Consider the following 17088-nt stretch of genomic DNA (forward strand, 5'->3'; position numbering starts at 1 on the left):
TAAGTTGGCAACCGGATACCCGGGGTTTTTTTTAACTTTAAACTGATTTAAACTGAACTGAACTTTTGATTCATTGCTTTTATTGACCTGAAATTTTCCGTAGCCTCCCAACTTTTAATTTCTGATTTTTTGGTGCATAAATTGTAATTTTAAACAGTCAGTAAATATTTTATTTTGATTTTTTTTAAACTTTACCACGTAAGTTGGCAACCAGCATACCCGGGTATTCCATACATTTTGTATGGAGAATGACGTTCTCTTCTTCCTCTTCTCGTATTGTGCTTATTTTCGAGTCAAATTCAAGCGATTCCAAATTTCAATTTGACCGATTTTTATGATAAAATGAAAAAACTTAATGAATAAATGAAATAAAAGAGAATATATGGTCGGCATTACTTGCTTACAGCATTAGAATATAGAAAGCATTGTTTACCTATGAAAATCGTTAATTTTTTGCATCAAAACGTGTGGAATACCCGGGTATGCCGGTTGCCAACTTACGTGTGTAAATCTGGTTGCCAACTCTACGGTTAAGAACTAGGATGAATTCGGAAGTAGGATGAACTATAGCATAGGATTAGATAGGAAGGCCATGCCCACTTTAAAGATTAGGACAGCTAGTGCGATTAGTAGTTTAAGTAGTGTTAGTAATTAGGATGCGCGCGTAAAGTGCTTGGGCATAGAAGTCACATTAAAATAAGGGTAGGGGTATTCATCATAAGAACATAGGGCATAAGGAAACTAGGATTAGGAAAATTAGGATTAGGCATCGCTAGAGTAAGATAGCGGCGTAGAACGGCTACGCAGAATTAAATGAATAAAGTCAGTTCCGTTCTTCCCTAAGAATAATGTAGCGTTTACTTACTCCGCTTGCATACGGGGTTGCGATTCCGTCCCTGCATACCTTTTATTGGGATAATTGCCCGGTTAAGGATACTTATCAAAGTGTCACCAAGTGGTGCCGTCAGTCTTCTTAATGCTGCAGCACAGGTTAGCCCAAGCGCCACAGATTAAGCTTAAACGACTAGAAAATCGAATATCCATGGCGTATTACAACTCATCATTATATTGCTGTCCTTTTCTGCAATGTGTTTCGACAAGTTTCATCTAATCATGACCTGTATAGCCTTCTAACTTGCCGAGCAAAAATCTATATGAATGGTCGTGTGGTCAACCCAACCCACAAATCCACTAAACGACCACTAAACGGCTTCTAAACGATTCAAGCTCTCTACCTAAACGGAATATAGAAAGACTTCGTTTAGCAGACGGCAAACGACTCATGCATTCTAAAAATAGCAAAAAAGCTGGTGGCGCCATCTGTTTTTGGGATACCCAACCAGTTGAGCTTCCTCGCTTGGAGGAAAGCTTTCTCATTTCCTCTGTACTGTTGTATGGTTTCGCATTGAAGTTATGCATCGCTAGAACTAGAACGGCGATGCGATTGTTTAAATACTAAACTTCAATGGAGACCACTAGTGATGGCAAAAATAAAGTTTTTGTCGGAATCGATTCCGGCTAGCTCCGCAGTTTTTCTGGAATCGATTCCGGATAGTAGGTCCGGAATCAGTTTCGGAATCGATTCCGGAATCGGCTCCGGAATCGGAATCGGCTCCAGAGATGATTCCGGAATCGGCTCCGGAATAGGAATCGGTTCCGGAATCGACTCCGGAATCGGCTCCGGAATACGAATCGGTTCCGGAGTCGACTCCGGAATCGGAGTCGGTTCCGGAATCGACTCCGGAATCGACTCCGGAATCGGTTTCGGAATCGAAGTAGGCTCTCGAATCGGAAATGGCTCATAAATTAGAATCGGCTACCAAACGGAGTCAGTTTCGGCATCGCCATAAAAAAAAGGCGTTTGGGTCCAATCATACTACTTATTGATAACCGCAAAAATCCAAATTTACTTGTAAAAGATCCATTCTCATGGAGATTCCCGGAATGATTTCGCTCCGGAGTCAACACCGGAATCGGCTCCGGAGCCAACTCCGGAATCGGCTCCGGAGCCAACTTCGGTATCGGCTCCGGGATCGGCTCCGGAATCGGCTCCGAAATCGGCTCCAGAATCTTCTCCGGAATCGGCTCCGGAATTGGCTCCGGAATCGGCTCCGGAATCGGCTCCGGAATCGGCTCCGGAATTGGCTCCGGAATCGACTCCGGAATCGGCTCCGGAATCGGAATCGATTCCTGCATCGGAATCGGCTCCGGAATTGATTCCGAACACGGAATCGGAATCAGGTAGGTCCGATTCCGAGCTCCCACCACTAGAGACCACCAGCACTGAAGCAAGTGAGATTTGAGTATTGGTCGTTGGTGTTGATACCCACGTATCTGACCACACGACCATATACAGTAGAACGTCGATTATCCGGGGGCGGATTAACCGTTGGGCGGCTTAACCGTGCTTATAAATGTGACAGCTGTTCAAACGTACAGCGAACATTTGCTGCGATAGTCATGTGGGCAACCAGTTTTTTGTGCAGCTCTGTAGTGTCAAGTGGTGTTTTCGAAATTTATTTTTGTTTATGAACAGTGGTTCAACCTATAGTTATTGATTGAAATAATATTCTACTAACGATTTATTGATTGATTCAAGGTGAATTAATCATAAAATTAGTGGATTTTTTAATTTTTATATGAATTTGACATTTCTTGGACCATTATCCGTGCAAATCGATTAACCGGTAACCGCCCGGTCCCGAGCTGCCCGGATAATCGACGTTACACTGTATATAGATTTTCGCTCAGAAAGTTAGAAGGCTAGGGTAACTGTACCAGTTTTCGGCACGCTAGTGCAGCAGTTTCACAAAAACTGCTCACAAATAAACATTTTTATTATTTTTCATGAAAGTGATGTTATTCTGGTTGATAAACTCTCATAATATGATACACTATTTTTTATTTGCCGGTTCAAAGCGCTTTTTCATAAATATTCGTAAAAATGCAAACATTGCTTTTGCTCCTATTTTCGGCAGGTTGTTCCTATTTTCGGCAGGTTGTGTTCCTATTTTCGGCAGCGCGAATACGGGTCAGGAAATGTTATTATCTATGTAAATATGTACAAAAAAAATGTTTAAAGCAATTTTACACTCTTACTTTCCTGATACTGATGTTAAAAAGCACTTTAATTAATAATTTTATGTTGCTTATTTTGGCCCGTTTTGACAGCCATTTTGATGCGACATTTAAACAGAGCAGCCATTGACAGTTTGATGGTTATAGCGTACGGTGCGAATTTGCTTACAAATATTAATTTTTCTCTTAAGTTAGTGCATTGTTTGTCGTAAAATTGGTGATATTTGGTTCAAGAAAGGTCATATTATGCGTCGATATACGCATTGTAGTGTTCTGATCTATTTTTATAGAAATATTCAGCCAAATCCAAGGTGTTATTGTTCCGAGTTTCGCCAGGAGCCCACAACATTGAGCTGTCAAAAATGAACATTTACTGTGTACCTATTTTCGGCAGCATTTAAAGTGAAAAATAACTTGTTTATCGTGATTTTAAAATTCCAAACAAGTTAGAATAAATTAAATAAGCATAAAATCTTTAATATACACCACTTTTTCATTGTTTTACTGTTCTGATTCTCTTAATCACAAAACCTGCCGAATCATTGGCTGACAGCAAAGCTGCCGAAAAAAAGCACAATTTATTTGATATTTTGAAAAATACGAAATGAAATGGTGGGAAATTTAGTATGTGAATATCATTTAATTACACTTTCACTACAAAATTCTGTTTTGTGAAATTTTTTTCCACATTTGTGCAGAATTTCACGTTTTTAGCTACCCTGCCGAAAATAGGTACTCTGCCGAAAACTGGTACAGTTACCCTATATCGGTCATGATAAGATGAAACTTGTCGAAACACATTGCAAGAAAAGGATAGCAATATAATGATGAGTTTTAATACGCCATCTATTGCTCAAAGCAATGAAGCAGTGGAGCTTTCATTTTTTTCTATGGATATTCAATTATTCAGTCGTTTAAGCTTAATCTGTGGCGCTTGGGAAAAATGAATTTTTGAAGAATAAAATAATATAACAGCCAATTTAAAGAAAATGTTGCTTGGGTCATAGCATATTTTAAAACTCAACGAAATTTGAATCAAACTTCTTCCCACTTTTTAACGAAACAAATGTCAACACTGTAGCATTTTTTGACGAAATCAGTGTCAAACCCCGTCCTCCTCTTGACAAGAAGTGTAGAAAATTCAATAAGGCATTTTAATGAAAACAGAAAAGTTTTTTCCTATTATTTTGGTACAGTTGTGCATTTTTGAAGCCGAAAAAAGGTTTCCCCATTAAGCCATTTGCTAGAGTCACACGATTAAGTAGCGTGCAGGAGGAAAACAATAATCCCTAACCGAAAACAGTCGTTGCACCCAGTGTAGATGTGTCGCGATTTGGCGAAGTTAGTTGAAACCTGCGGCCTCTCTCTACCCACGACTTTTGCTGAAGGTGTAGTAAAGTGCTGGTAAACAGTTGCGCAAAACAGAAAATGCACACAGCCGTGGGAGAACCTTGCCAGCGTGTGGTGTGAAGCGAAATTTGTATAGACCCTGTGTCGGAATGTTCTGCGCCACTGCCACCGCCGCTATACTCCAAGACAGACGTCGCGTATCGGTTTGGTGTAGAAATTAATTCTGAACGGATAGGTTAAGCAAAAAAAAAGAAAAGGTTGCCACAAGAATTGTTGGCTGTCTCGATCGTCGTCATCGCTGTTCGCTGGAGAGACGTGAAACAAGCCGTGTTTTTGCTAGACAGCATCCGTGGAAAAAAGGGTAGAAAGCTTATCCGTGGCAGCAACATCGTGTTGTCGTCGTCGTCGTCGTTGGTGATGCAATGCGATCAGTGCTTCTAACGTAAGGGAAATCTCGTTTTGTTATTACTTTTTCCCATCGGTAGCTGCCCTCAACGAGCTCCATTGGAACCATTGCGAGACTGTGAATATAGAAACCACTGACAAGCAGTTTGGCTCCTGTTGGCACTGTGTATCGACCGAGAATATTGTTAGCAAGTACAGTTTGAGACAGACCGTTCCTTTGCCAGATCGCTGGTTTGCTTGAAAAAAGAAGACTCAACTGGAAGCACCAATTGTCATGATCACACACACACATAGTTTATCTCTGTGTGTTGTTGCCTGCTGCTTCACCCGTTGTTGGTAACCAGCAGAGCTCGGAAATGGTTCGGTTCTATTTCCGGCCATCTTCATCATCGTACTGCTTACCATCGGGTGGTGCGAACAGTGTCGCCTGATTGGTACCTGGCGTAGGAATCCCCGTCTTCCGCTGGTCCACCGTGGCGGAACTGAAGGCCGGCAAACGGTTACGTAATAATAAAAGCAGCAACATACCCGGCTGGGTATATTGGATTTAGTATAACAACAGTGCGGTTGGCCACTGCTTATCGAAGTCGACCTTGGCAACAAAACGAACAGAAAAGCAGGCAAGTAAAGCGCGCGCGGCCTGGTGCGATCGAACGTGTCAATTAGTGCAGTTGCCTCCCGAATAGAAAACGCAGAAAAGTAACCAAAGCAACCTCATCGACGGTTTCTAGTGCGCCAGTAAAAGGCCCCCCGTGCAAGAGAACGTCACACTTAATTGGTCACACACCAGTTATTTTCGCCATTTGGCAGTAACAGCTCAAGCCAACTAGCCTGTGCGCCCCCCACTCAGTCGACTTCGTTCGCGGTTTTAGTTTTTTTCTTCGCGGCAAAGTTTTGTTGCTGTGGGCAAACCATTTCTTGCCTTCCGACATTTGCGTGCAGCTTTCCAAAGGCGCGCATTTGTTGCACCTTGCTTCCGTTCGCCGTCAGCACAATCAAACCAAACAAACGGGGCTCCGGGGCTGCCGACCGTTCACTGGTAGGACACGACGCGACTGTCCTTAAACTGTTGTTGCTCTGCTCTTCCGCATGACCGTCGTCACCGTCGCCACACAGGAACGCCGAAGCAACGTGGTGTGAAAAGTACACAAGAGAAAACAAACCAACGCACCACCGTCGGTTTTGTTTTGCGCATCCATTGCAAAAGGCCTTACGAGTATTTACAAAACACAGATCATCCGGTTGGTGCGGGAACTGCGGTGGTGCGAAGCAGGGACATTCTTCTGCGTCTCTCAACAAGCGTGTGTCGTGCGCATCGTATGTTTGTGCAGGTAGTTCGACGTACGGAGCGAATGCAAACGCGAGTACATGTGCCCAGCGTACTGTTGTCCTGCGAGTGTGCCAATTTCTTGTAAGAACGGAAACATCCCGTGCCCGGATCCGGCAGGCATCAGCATTACATTCAGCATTTTCATCTGCAAGCAGTAGTGTGTTCCAGCGGCTACAGCCATGGCTTTCAACGAGGTAGGTGTCTTTCAGAAAACATTACTAATTGTACGCTTTGTTATCAATTTTAGTGCATGAAGTAACTCTTCTCGCCCTCTCAACCTGGTTTGACCTGTATGTGCTTCGTATGGAAAGTTTGATTGCTCGGATGAATTGTAATTGATAATACGCTAATACGGCTCGCGTTGCAGATGGACGTTGCAGGACATTAATCTTCTCCGACCAACGACCTTGACCGAAATGCTTCTAACGCTGCGGTTTCGTACGCTTCCGTAGCCGACAGCAAGAGGGCAAGCTGATACTGGCATTGTCATTTTTATCGATCAGTCTCACTGTACATTTCGGCGTGTTGGCAAATTCGCAACTGTAGGCATAACCAGCAGAAAGTAGCATATTTGGTATCTAACGGATGCTCTTTGCCTTTTCTTGCATTGTAAAATATCTCAATAACGAGCAGATTCCATTACAAACGTGTTGAAATGAGTATGATTGATACTTTAACGCTTGCAAGAATATATCCAGTCCGATAGTAAAAAGAACCCTTGCATCCAATTGCATTGATGTGAACGGTGTAAGTGTGAATGTGGCCCGCAAATGCGAAATGTCGGTTGCTAAATATAGCGAAATCGTTTTACCAACAGCAGCTGCACATTTTTAAGCTTACGATGTTATAAGAGGATCGGAAATAGCTGTCCTTTAGCTTAAAAAAATAGCAATTACTGCGTCTAGAAAGGAAACATTTTAATAGGTATGTTATGTCGGTTGTGTGCACTTATACCAAACTTGTGTAACGGTTTTGCTGACTTATACTAAAGTTGTATATTTTTTTCTGATTAAATTATCAAAAACTGTATAAATAATATGCAGGCATGTACTACGATATTTAAATTTAGATGATTCATGCAATTCATACAAAATGAAAGTGTACTACACGGTACCTAAACATGTATAGCAAGATTAGTGTTTTTATTACGCAATATTGAGTTTTTTTAGTCAACAAACTCTTCCAGCACTAGGATTACGCTGCAAGCGCGAAGGCCAAAATCCCATTGGACTTATCGCAAAAATAGATACAGGATGTATAGCAAAACATTAGAGCGTGTTGTTTGTGGTTCAATTGAATGAATCACACATTCCGACGCGATTTTATACGGACAATACGGCCGTAGTGCAAGTCACACAGCCCATATCAGCCATATTCCGTACACAGTAAATGCTGTGTGACGGTGTGAAAAATCTTTCATCCATACCAGACTTATAGATTGATAAGAGAGTGGATCGCTGGATTGGTTGCGTTTGGGGTTGAGCACTTTCCATGTGGTTGTGCTTATCTATATAACTGTTGCCATAAATTCTATACGTGTTAACCGGAATCGGAACTGGTCGCACTGTATAAAGTGAGGGAGGTTTCTTGGCTATTTTGTTGCGTTTTTGTTGTTGTAATTTTACTCTTATTTTATCTTTTGTTCTATGTCGTCTATTGAATGCTGAATAAATCATATTAAAAACAGTTCGACTGTTAATATTGTTAGCATAGAGACTGCTTTTAATCATAACGCATGAAGCGTACTTATGTTGTTCTACTTTTCCAGGTAGAATAGATGTCGACAGAAAATTTTACATGCTCAATTGGAAACCTCTCCGGGTGGTACAACTAACGATTAACTTTAGTGTCTATTCGGGTGAAAACAGACATTTGTGACACGCCGCTACTTCAAAACAATAGCTATGCGATTACAAAAAAAAGTTTCCTAACGAAAACGAAACCCTAGTCGAGTTAGTGGGTTGCGCATGATCGCGCGTGCGAAATGCTTTTGATACCTTTGGCCCTGCATGCTATTGGTTTGGGGTCACGCTGCTGTAGAAACGTTTTCTTTCCTACACAATTATGCACTGTCGTGATAATGATAATGAGTTTCCCGGCTATAACATACTTTTTCACCGTTTCAAACGATAACGATTGCAAGAAACCTGTTAAAGGAGTTTCGCACAACTTTCAACGCTTTTCCAGCCGGCAGAACAGTTCGAAAATGATAATGCGCTTCTATTTGTTGTCTGGCAACTTTCGCTGCTGGGACATGCATTTCTCCAGGTGCATCATCGTACAACAAATTTGCATGTATCGTTTTTTTCCCGCGATACCACCTGCACAGCGAATGAGTAGCGTAGGGAAGTAAGATAGTGTGCCAGTATAATGAATTTTTATAACCACTGAGTTTTTATATATAATCATTTTGCTGTTGCCACGATCCTATAGTCACCGGTAATATTGGTGTGATGAATGATTGCTATTGATTTCGAAAAAGACAATTAAAGAAACATAACCTTATTACTTAACTTAATTGATTGGCCTGTTTGTTAAACGATGTCGAAAGCATTTTAAGGTAAAAGACACTGGACTTGTCATGAATGTTACCTTCTTTACTAATCTAGGTTAGTTGAATGCGCGATCAATAACCTTTCCATAAAAGACGAGCCATCAAGTGTGTATAGTGAGTTGTGTTGTCGGGATAACGCATTAAGCGCTTCAGACGATCGAAATGCTTACACGTGAATCGAAGTGCATAAGATTTGAACAATCAACGGATTGATCGATCGCTTACAACAGGGCTCTTTGGATTGTCTTGGTTCTTGAACTTCAATCAAGTATTGGTTTGGCAAGGCTCTTGTGCAGGGAGGTTTTATATCATTTCCAACATAAAGCATTTTTTCTGTATTTTAAAATTGTACTACAACTTTTTGTAAAAACAAAAGCCAAATTTATAGTTTATTAATTGAAACTATACACTACGATGTGGTGTATTGATTTCATTTATGAATTTCATTCCTGTATGCACCATAATAGAGCAAATTTTCGACAGTCCAATTGGCAAAACGATGCTCGAAGACAATGGGTGGCAAACAAACGGGTTTCATTATTTCAGCTACAAAAGTAGGTCAAACATTGACTTGGGGTTGTTACATTTTCCAAGCCTTCCTCTATTCAACCTTCTCGTAGATGAGCAATGTCTTCAATGGGGCGCTTTGCGCAGCCCAAGAAGGAAAGTATCTGCTGAAAACACGTTCACGTTGCAAGAACTACTGTTGAAACGGCAGTTTTGCGGGAGATACCAAGATCAACAAGTCGCTCGCATAGTCCGCGTACGCGTGGAAGGAAGTGGATCCGGTTACGAACCGTGCCGTTGACTTACTTCTTGTGACAGGTCGGAATGCTGATGTAGTTGCGTCGTCCAATGGCGTTTTGTTGCTGTTGGGCTCGGCCGGTGAAGCACCTTTTTCTTCCCCACAAAGCGTTCCCAGGGCGACACAAACACACCGCGCGCGCACTCGCACGTCAGCAGCAACAATCTTGAGATTCCATTCCCTCCTCCGAAACGCCCGGCACAGGAAGAAGAGAACGTGAATGACTGAGCTAATTTCTCCCACAAACCCACCAATCCCATCGAGGAAGTGGGCTTCATCACAACCTGCCACCTGCCCCATCTGGCCGCATCCCTCCTCAAGGTCCCCTTTTCTCCTCATCACCGGGTGCAGCTGCGGCACCGCACCAGCTGGGCGCAATAATCAACTCTCGAGGCAGGTCTTAGGCTCGCGCAGTCTCTCAACTCAGGCGCATTCAGTATCTTTCTCCCCTCGGAAGCACGCGGTTGTGTTGTTTGCAGTGTACTGTATATTCGACTGTTTTAGCTGTGTGTCTCCAGGTGCTTTCTTTTGCTGTTTTGTTGAGTCTATTTTCGTCGGTCGGTTAAATTAAAATCGGGAAATACAAATCCGGATTCGGATTTGACGGAAACCCCGCTAGAGAGTCTATGTGGCACTAATAATCGTGCATAATTCGTTGGAAGGGGTTGCCTTTCCTTTTGCTTACAAGATCGATTTAAGAGCTGTTCGAAATTAGATGATTAAAAGATCACATTACGAATAGTTGCTTGTAATCTATATCGGATGTGGTGGTGGCTGTTGTTTTGTGTAATGAAGTTTTCCGTCCAATGCCAGGAAGGTAGTGAAACATTATAATGTGTTTGGTTGCAACAAGTATTGGAAAATAACCCACATTATATGAGTCATGCCCAGTTTCTTGGTGATGTATGCGTTTATCAGTGATGTGCTTGAAAGTGCTGGTGTATTGTGAGATAGCCACGATTGTTAGCAAAATTATCGCAAATACCTCGTTGGCCAGTGATACGCCGATTTATCATACCGGTGTTATATACGGTCCTTGAGAAGGGTGTGAGTGTCCTACGCCGGAAAGGTTTTTGTGCGATAGTGATTGATAATTGTACATCCTTTGTTTCGCTGCATACAATCGTACAATCGTGTACAATGGTATACTCGAGCCGCGATACCGGCAACTATCCAGTGTCCTCGCTGTTGAGGACCTCCGTTTCATACGATCCGGCCAATACGACGCCAGCCGCAGATTCCGAAATGACGTCGCATTCGTTGACCATGGTCGACGAAACGATTGTGCACGATTGGCAGATAAGCTCGGTGGGCGTCGGGTGCACCGCCGGGAACCAGGAGGCATTGTTGGCCGCCTACCATCAACCGTCGTGCACGCCGGAGAGGCCACTGTCGGCAGGTTCTGCTTCCACCTCTTGGTCTGCGGCAAGTGGCATCGAATCCGCAACGGATGAGTTCACCGTTAATCAGCACCATCATCATCAGCAGCAGCAGGAAAAACAGGTATCGAGTTCGGTTTGTTGCTTTTTTTGGTTTGTTTGCTACGTTCACTTCGTTTGCTACGGGATCAGTAGCTGGCGCTGGCCTGCCAGTTCTCTAATGCTGGGGAACACTTGGCCTAAATGTAGAGGAGGCAAGAAAATGTGGCGGTCAATGTGATAGGCAAAAGATGGCAGCATCATCAAGCGGCCTACAAAGCGTTCAGAAGCAATAGATGGGAACGATGGCAATGTAGGATTCTTCACCTACCGCTTTACGGTATTTTGATAGCAGCCAAAGTGTTTGCTGCACATTATTTTGTTTGATTCGTGTACTGTTTTCATTTCACCGGTGCTTTTGTGTGAGTTAGCTTTTTTAATGCGTTAACATTGTTCATTTGTTGGTGCATTTTGAAGTGTTGGATTTTTTTCTGATCATTTTTGTGTTTTTAATACACCTTAAACAAAAAAGACTCCAACCTTGCATATGGCGCTATTATCTTTTTAAACTGTTTATTAAAAAAGCAGTTTAAAACACTTATTTTTGCTCGCCATCTATAAATATTCGTGAAAAAGAACAAGATCTTGAAGAACACATCGAGGAAATATGTCCTTCAAGAACAAGATATCGAAAAAATAGAAATTGAGGGAAAGTTATCTTCTATTAAGTGTGAGATGTAAAATAATTATGTAAATAACAGTGCTGAAACACCACACTACCATTATAAGTCCATCGAATGAAAGGGCTTTTTGTCAATTTTGACGAAAAATTTTAATCTGATTTAATATAATATGATATTTTCTATCATACCATTTCTACCTCTTTTTACAATATCAAATATTTCCCTTAGTTTTGGATTTAAAATAATATTTCAACCGCCACCAGCAGAGTGTTTTGTTTTTTCATCTACGAAAGGTTTCGATTTGAGTGGGATGCCTTTTTTACATGGGTTTCTCATTTACTTTTACTTACTTACGAAACACCGCGAATTGGCGACGGCTGCTAGTGGTTTGTGGGATTTAAGTTTGTAAAAGTTGAACGACCTAAAAGCTCTGGTTGATTATTTCCTCCCCACATGCTACTTTTTTCGCTATACTAGACAGGCAGTTGAGCTAGAAAACTCACATTACCAGGAGTACTCACTTTATCTCATACAGTTGCCTTATTTTCTGGACTCTCTGTGGCATGAAGTGACATGTATTGACAATATAACGGCACCATGTCACGAAGTGTCATGAAGAAACAATGTTCGATGAGAAATAGTTGTTATATATATAGCTAGCAAACAGTTCAATATTTCACCTTTCGTTTTATGATTTTTTCAATATTTTGGATGATTTTTATGACTTCATTGTGAACGCAGTGCATTTATGTTTTACAGATACAGATAAATACATTTACACATAAAAATCACGTTTGCTACGAAGGACCAATCGTATTAAAGATTCAATTTACATTCCTACAGGGTTTTTTCTAGATCTTTTGACACTTTTCCATGGTTTCTTCCGTTTTGTGAATGTATATAATGTGGAATTCCTCATAACGAATAGCCCTCATAACGAGTCCCATTTTGCATACCGAACAAATGGAATGCACAGCAAATACTTCTAATTACATGCGAAATCTTGCATAACGAGTAAAATCATTTGTGCTTCTGGTGCATTTTTCGGTGCCGATGAGAAATCAAGATCATGATCGATAAACATTGAGCATTTCTTTGATTTTGTTTATCACTCATAAAACTATCGCCAGGCGGAGAAGTGTCGTAATAATTGTTTGAGTCACAAGTGTGTGGTATATGTGTGCGAATGTTTCAAATGCGTTTTTCCTGGATCGATTTGCTCATGAAGGCGAGAATCTCCCCTTCTAATTGGTGCCATTTGCAAGACTTCCATATGACTACATATGTGACCTGCAGGTGTGTTGTAGATTTGATTGCAATGAATTAATAGACAACTTTAAAACCTTATTCGTATTGAAGAATATTGCCCACAAAAACAATTAAAACTATGATGAAACAGGCTTATTTTTGAAAAATATCTAGCAAGAAATGTCTATTTGTGGAACAACAAAACCTTCTTAGACACATACCAAAATGTATCGTTCTAAAACAATGTATTTGGGAAATATTAAAGAAAACATTAAAACAATCCATCACTTTTTCAATAACGACAACGATGGTGAACTACCAATATCTTCTCGATGGGAACATTGTTCGTATATGCCCTTATGATCGACACATTTGCGGTCCCGAAACCAATTATTTTACTTTTTATACAAATCATATGGAAAAGAGCCTCCCGCGTAACGAGTTTTTCGTATAACAAGTGAAACACTGGGACGGATTAAACTCGTTATGAGGGATTCCACTGTATATTGCTTGCAAATAATGAATAAACCGTGAAATTACAATTTTAAAGCCTTTAAACATTTGAAATTTTGTTCTGAGAATTTGAGGAATGACGTTACGAATAACTTGACATCTCCTACCTAATGTAAATGCTGACCTACCTTATGTATAGTGCATGGATATATTCTTCATGGATTTTACATAAAGTCATTAAATTATCCTACATAGGCTTTCATAAATGTTAATACATAAACATAAATGTTAATCAAAATGTAACGATAATATAGGCAATAGAAGGGTTATCGATTGGAAAGGCCAATACAAGGTAACTTTTCATAAAATTTGGCACGGCTGATGTAATAGTTCCCGTACACTTGGCTTCAAGCAAGATTAATAAATTTAATCTAACGTTGGATAGATGGGAACACGTTCCACTCGACGTCAGCGTTATTACAGGGTTTACATGTTATTCATATTTGGCTTCAACACTTTTCCAGTATCGATCGATGATTTTTTTACTCTCATGGTTTATCAGCTCGACACGGCTTGGTGTCGTGTGGATAATCGATGAAATATAGCTTCACAGATTAAGGCTGACAGATTCTATTATCTAGCCGGAAGTTAGCTCGCTTTATAGTAATCGGGTAGGACGCTCGATGTAATGAAAAGTTTATAAAAAATACTGCAAAATAATGTGTCCCTAAATGTAATAGGCAGATTTAGTATGTTGTAGCGCACAATATGGTTGTGTGTTGTAAAAAATGTTTCCCACAATTTATACGCTTTAGCTTTTTGCTTGCATTAAAAAAATTATGATTTGCATTATGATCAGAATTGCATTATGATTAGAATATAAACTATCTATACATAATTAGATATCAAATCATATTTTCGGCGCATCAGCGGTGTAGTGGATAGAAAGAGATGATGACTTTCGTCAGATTGTATCGTCAGATGAGAAATGATTCTCGTCTAAAAAATACTAAAAAGCCTGTGCAATTTCAAAGTAGCGTTCGTATGATTGTCACGAATTACAAACATCAATCACTGTTTCAGACGCAAAAAACTATCATTGCTTTGCTTTTATGTTTTTTGTTACAATAAATTATATATGTACATAAATTTCATTAGCAATACATAAGCCTAACCCTTTCCAATTGCTACATTTTCCAATCGAGAAATGCGTTTTTTTTCATAGAATACCTAAAGCTTCAGTTGATTATAATTCTGTCGTTGTTATACATCCATTGCCGGATTTTATAGTTTGATATAATTTATTTTAGAGAAAGATGAGATCAGGTTTAGGTTGATAGGAATTGTCCGGCCCTATTGTTTATATTGTTTTTAGTCAAATTTGGTATAAAAAACTCTTAGGCATCGCCTAGAATCTCTAAATGTTCTATTTCACGTAGCTTGTTTTCGTCCGGAGCAGATGCATGCTTTGACTTCATGATATCTCTGCAAAACCCGGTGTTTTATTAAGGTGGTTTGTGAATTGCTACGCATGGTTCGTCCCTTGAAGAATGTTCTGACTTTTTCTCCCGACATTTTTTGCAGCAGTAGTTTTGTGCTTTACCACTCTCGAAGTACTCCTTTTTATTCTCAACGCTCTCACGCATTCGCCAAAGTGCGAGCGTAGTATCGAACATGGCTGCTTCATTCATATTTTGTTCTCTCTTCGTCTGAACTGCTCGAATATAACTCGAATCGTAATAATGGTCTCTCTGTTGTCGCTCGAATTGCTATGTCATCCTTTCGGCGGCTCGGCTCTCGTCGGTGTGTTATGGTTTCGAACTATCCTTCGCACGAGCTGCCAACGCCGTTTCACCGATACTCTCAAAACAGAAGTCCTTCAGCTGTGGCAAGCACCGCTTGGTCGTTGTGTTCCCTCATACGAAGCGATCGAAAATTATCCTTCCGTGATTTTGGGTGGTGCAGGAAAAGTGAAAGTTTCGCCGTTTAATTTTCATTACGTTTTGTGCTGCTTCTCTTCCAATTCCACCACCACGTCTAACCTGACGTTTTTTGTGTGGATTGGGCACGACTTTGCTAGATTTAATGTGAATTTTACATTACCTACCCGATGCCTGTCGTGTGATGTGTGAGTTTGTGTGTGTGATCCGCATTAAAGCTGAATGAATCTTTCGTGCCTTACTGTCGGTTGATAATGTCACCAGGGAGCAATTTATAGCAGAACTCACAAATTGCAAACATATGTCCGGTTTTCTGAGTTGTGCAACGATTAATTATTGCTGGAGCCTAGAATTGCTTGTGTGTGAATGTGCGAAGCGCTTCTGGTGCTAGTAAAAACGCAAAGTTTGTCCGCTTCGCAATAAAGTGTCTTAAATAACACTAGGGAAAACTCATCACCGCTGCGATAGTACGAGAACAAATTGCAACCATTGATAATCGCGTGCAGCGGTGTAAGGCTGGTGTGAAGAAGAAAAGAATCAACTTCTTCAAGTACATCCTTTCTGTTACGATATTTCGCCGTTGGAAAACAGTCCACAAGGCTGAGGAGTGTCCATCGCCCACTGGATTTGCGATGGTGCTCCAAAATGCCTCTGGGATTGCAACAACCACCACATCCGCCTCTGGCAGTGAAGGAACGTCTTCCGGCCACTGTGGCCAACAGTACTCCGATGCCGGTGTAGTTGGCTACAATGGAGACGGAAATGGCAATGGCACTGGCCATCACAATGTCAGCTGCATCCTTTCTTCGCCACCCTCATCGTCATCGATCCACTCGCCGGGCATCGATTGCAACCGGAATCGAGTGATAGCGAAGGTAGACGGAATGAAATATCAACATCGTGAGTCATCAGAACTGATGTGTCATAGCCCCAACAGCAACACCAACCACAACTATCATTATAACAATAATAATAACAATAATAACGAAAACTGTGGGGGTGGTGGAAAACGTCAGCATCCTACGGCGAGTGGAAAAGGAGTTTGTGCTTCGTTTTTCTCTTCGGCACGATCCCCGCAACAGCAAAAAGATGCGGGAAAGATATGTTCCAGGACGAAGCCGCTCAATTCCGGATGCCGTATGTCCATGGTACGTTGGAAGGAAGTTTCATTTTGCAGAAAGAGCTAATGAAATTTTCACATACATTCTACCCTAGGATATTAGTTTCTGCCTCTAACTGACCACTGGTTTTGTTAGAGCCCTCTTTTGTTGAAAAGTGCGATGATATTTGTTGTTGAAGTCAGATCACAAGAAAATATATTTTCATTGGTGTACGAGGTGCCTACAATGTTTTTCAGCTTTTGATAATCCTAAATTCCCTGCATTAAGAAGCTGTTTGAATGTGTTTATGTACATTGACAACTTTAAATTTGAAAATAATTTTGTATATGCATGGTTAAACAAGAACAAGAACTTTTAATTTATTTAAATGAATATCCTCCATGCTAGGGAACAAGCATATAAAAAGAGATTATTTAAGATCCGATAAGTTTCGGTAGGGATAGGGCATGCAAGGCACAGACAACGTTTTATAACCAAAATTAGTTCTCCTTGTAGTAGGAAACTTATTTGCATACTTGACGTCAAGCGGACGTTAGAAAATTACGAATATGAATAAAAACTATTTATTGGATTAAATCGTCGGAGAACCAGCGGGAGCAGTAAACGTACGTTTAGACTGTTCGTTGGCGTCGCAGGCAGTTTTGTATTGATATTTCGCTGCGTTAGCCTTTTTAGTGTATGTGCTAAACACTTTCATACGTTA

The 17088-nt window shown here is 40.8% G+C and overlaps 1 protein-coding gene across 4 annotated transcripts in view; it reads left to right on the forward strand.

Annotated features, from left to right (window-relative positions):
- The first annotated feature begins 4194 nt into the window (after nucleotides 1-4194).
- LOC120905116 (serine/threonine-protein kinase 24) overlaps nucleotides 4195-17088 on the forward strand; it is a 44755-nt gene continuing 31861 nt past the window's right edge. The window contains exon 1 of one of the 4 annotated variants that reach the window (XM_040315850.1): nucleotides 4195-6357. In XM_040315850.1, coding sequence (XP_040171784.1) covers nucleotides 6343-6357 — 15 coding nt within the window. In that variant the 5' untranslated portion in view covers nucleotides 4195-6342. The other 3 variants (XM_040315847.1, XM_040315849.1, XM_040315848.1) reach the window with 3 other exon arrangements.

Source organism: Anopheles arabiensis, chromosome 3 (genome assembly GCF_016920715.1).
Source record: "Anopheles arabiensis isolate DONGOLA chromosome 3, AaraD3, whole genome shotgun sequence".
NCBI lineage: Eukaryota > Metazoa > Arthropoda > Insecta > Diptera > Culicidae > Anopheles > Anopheles arabiensis.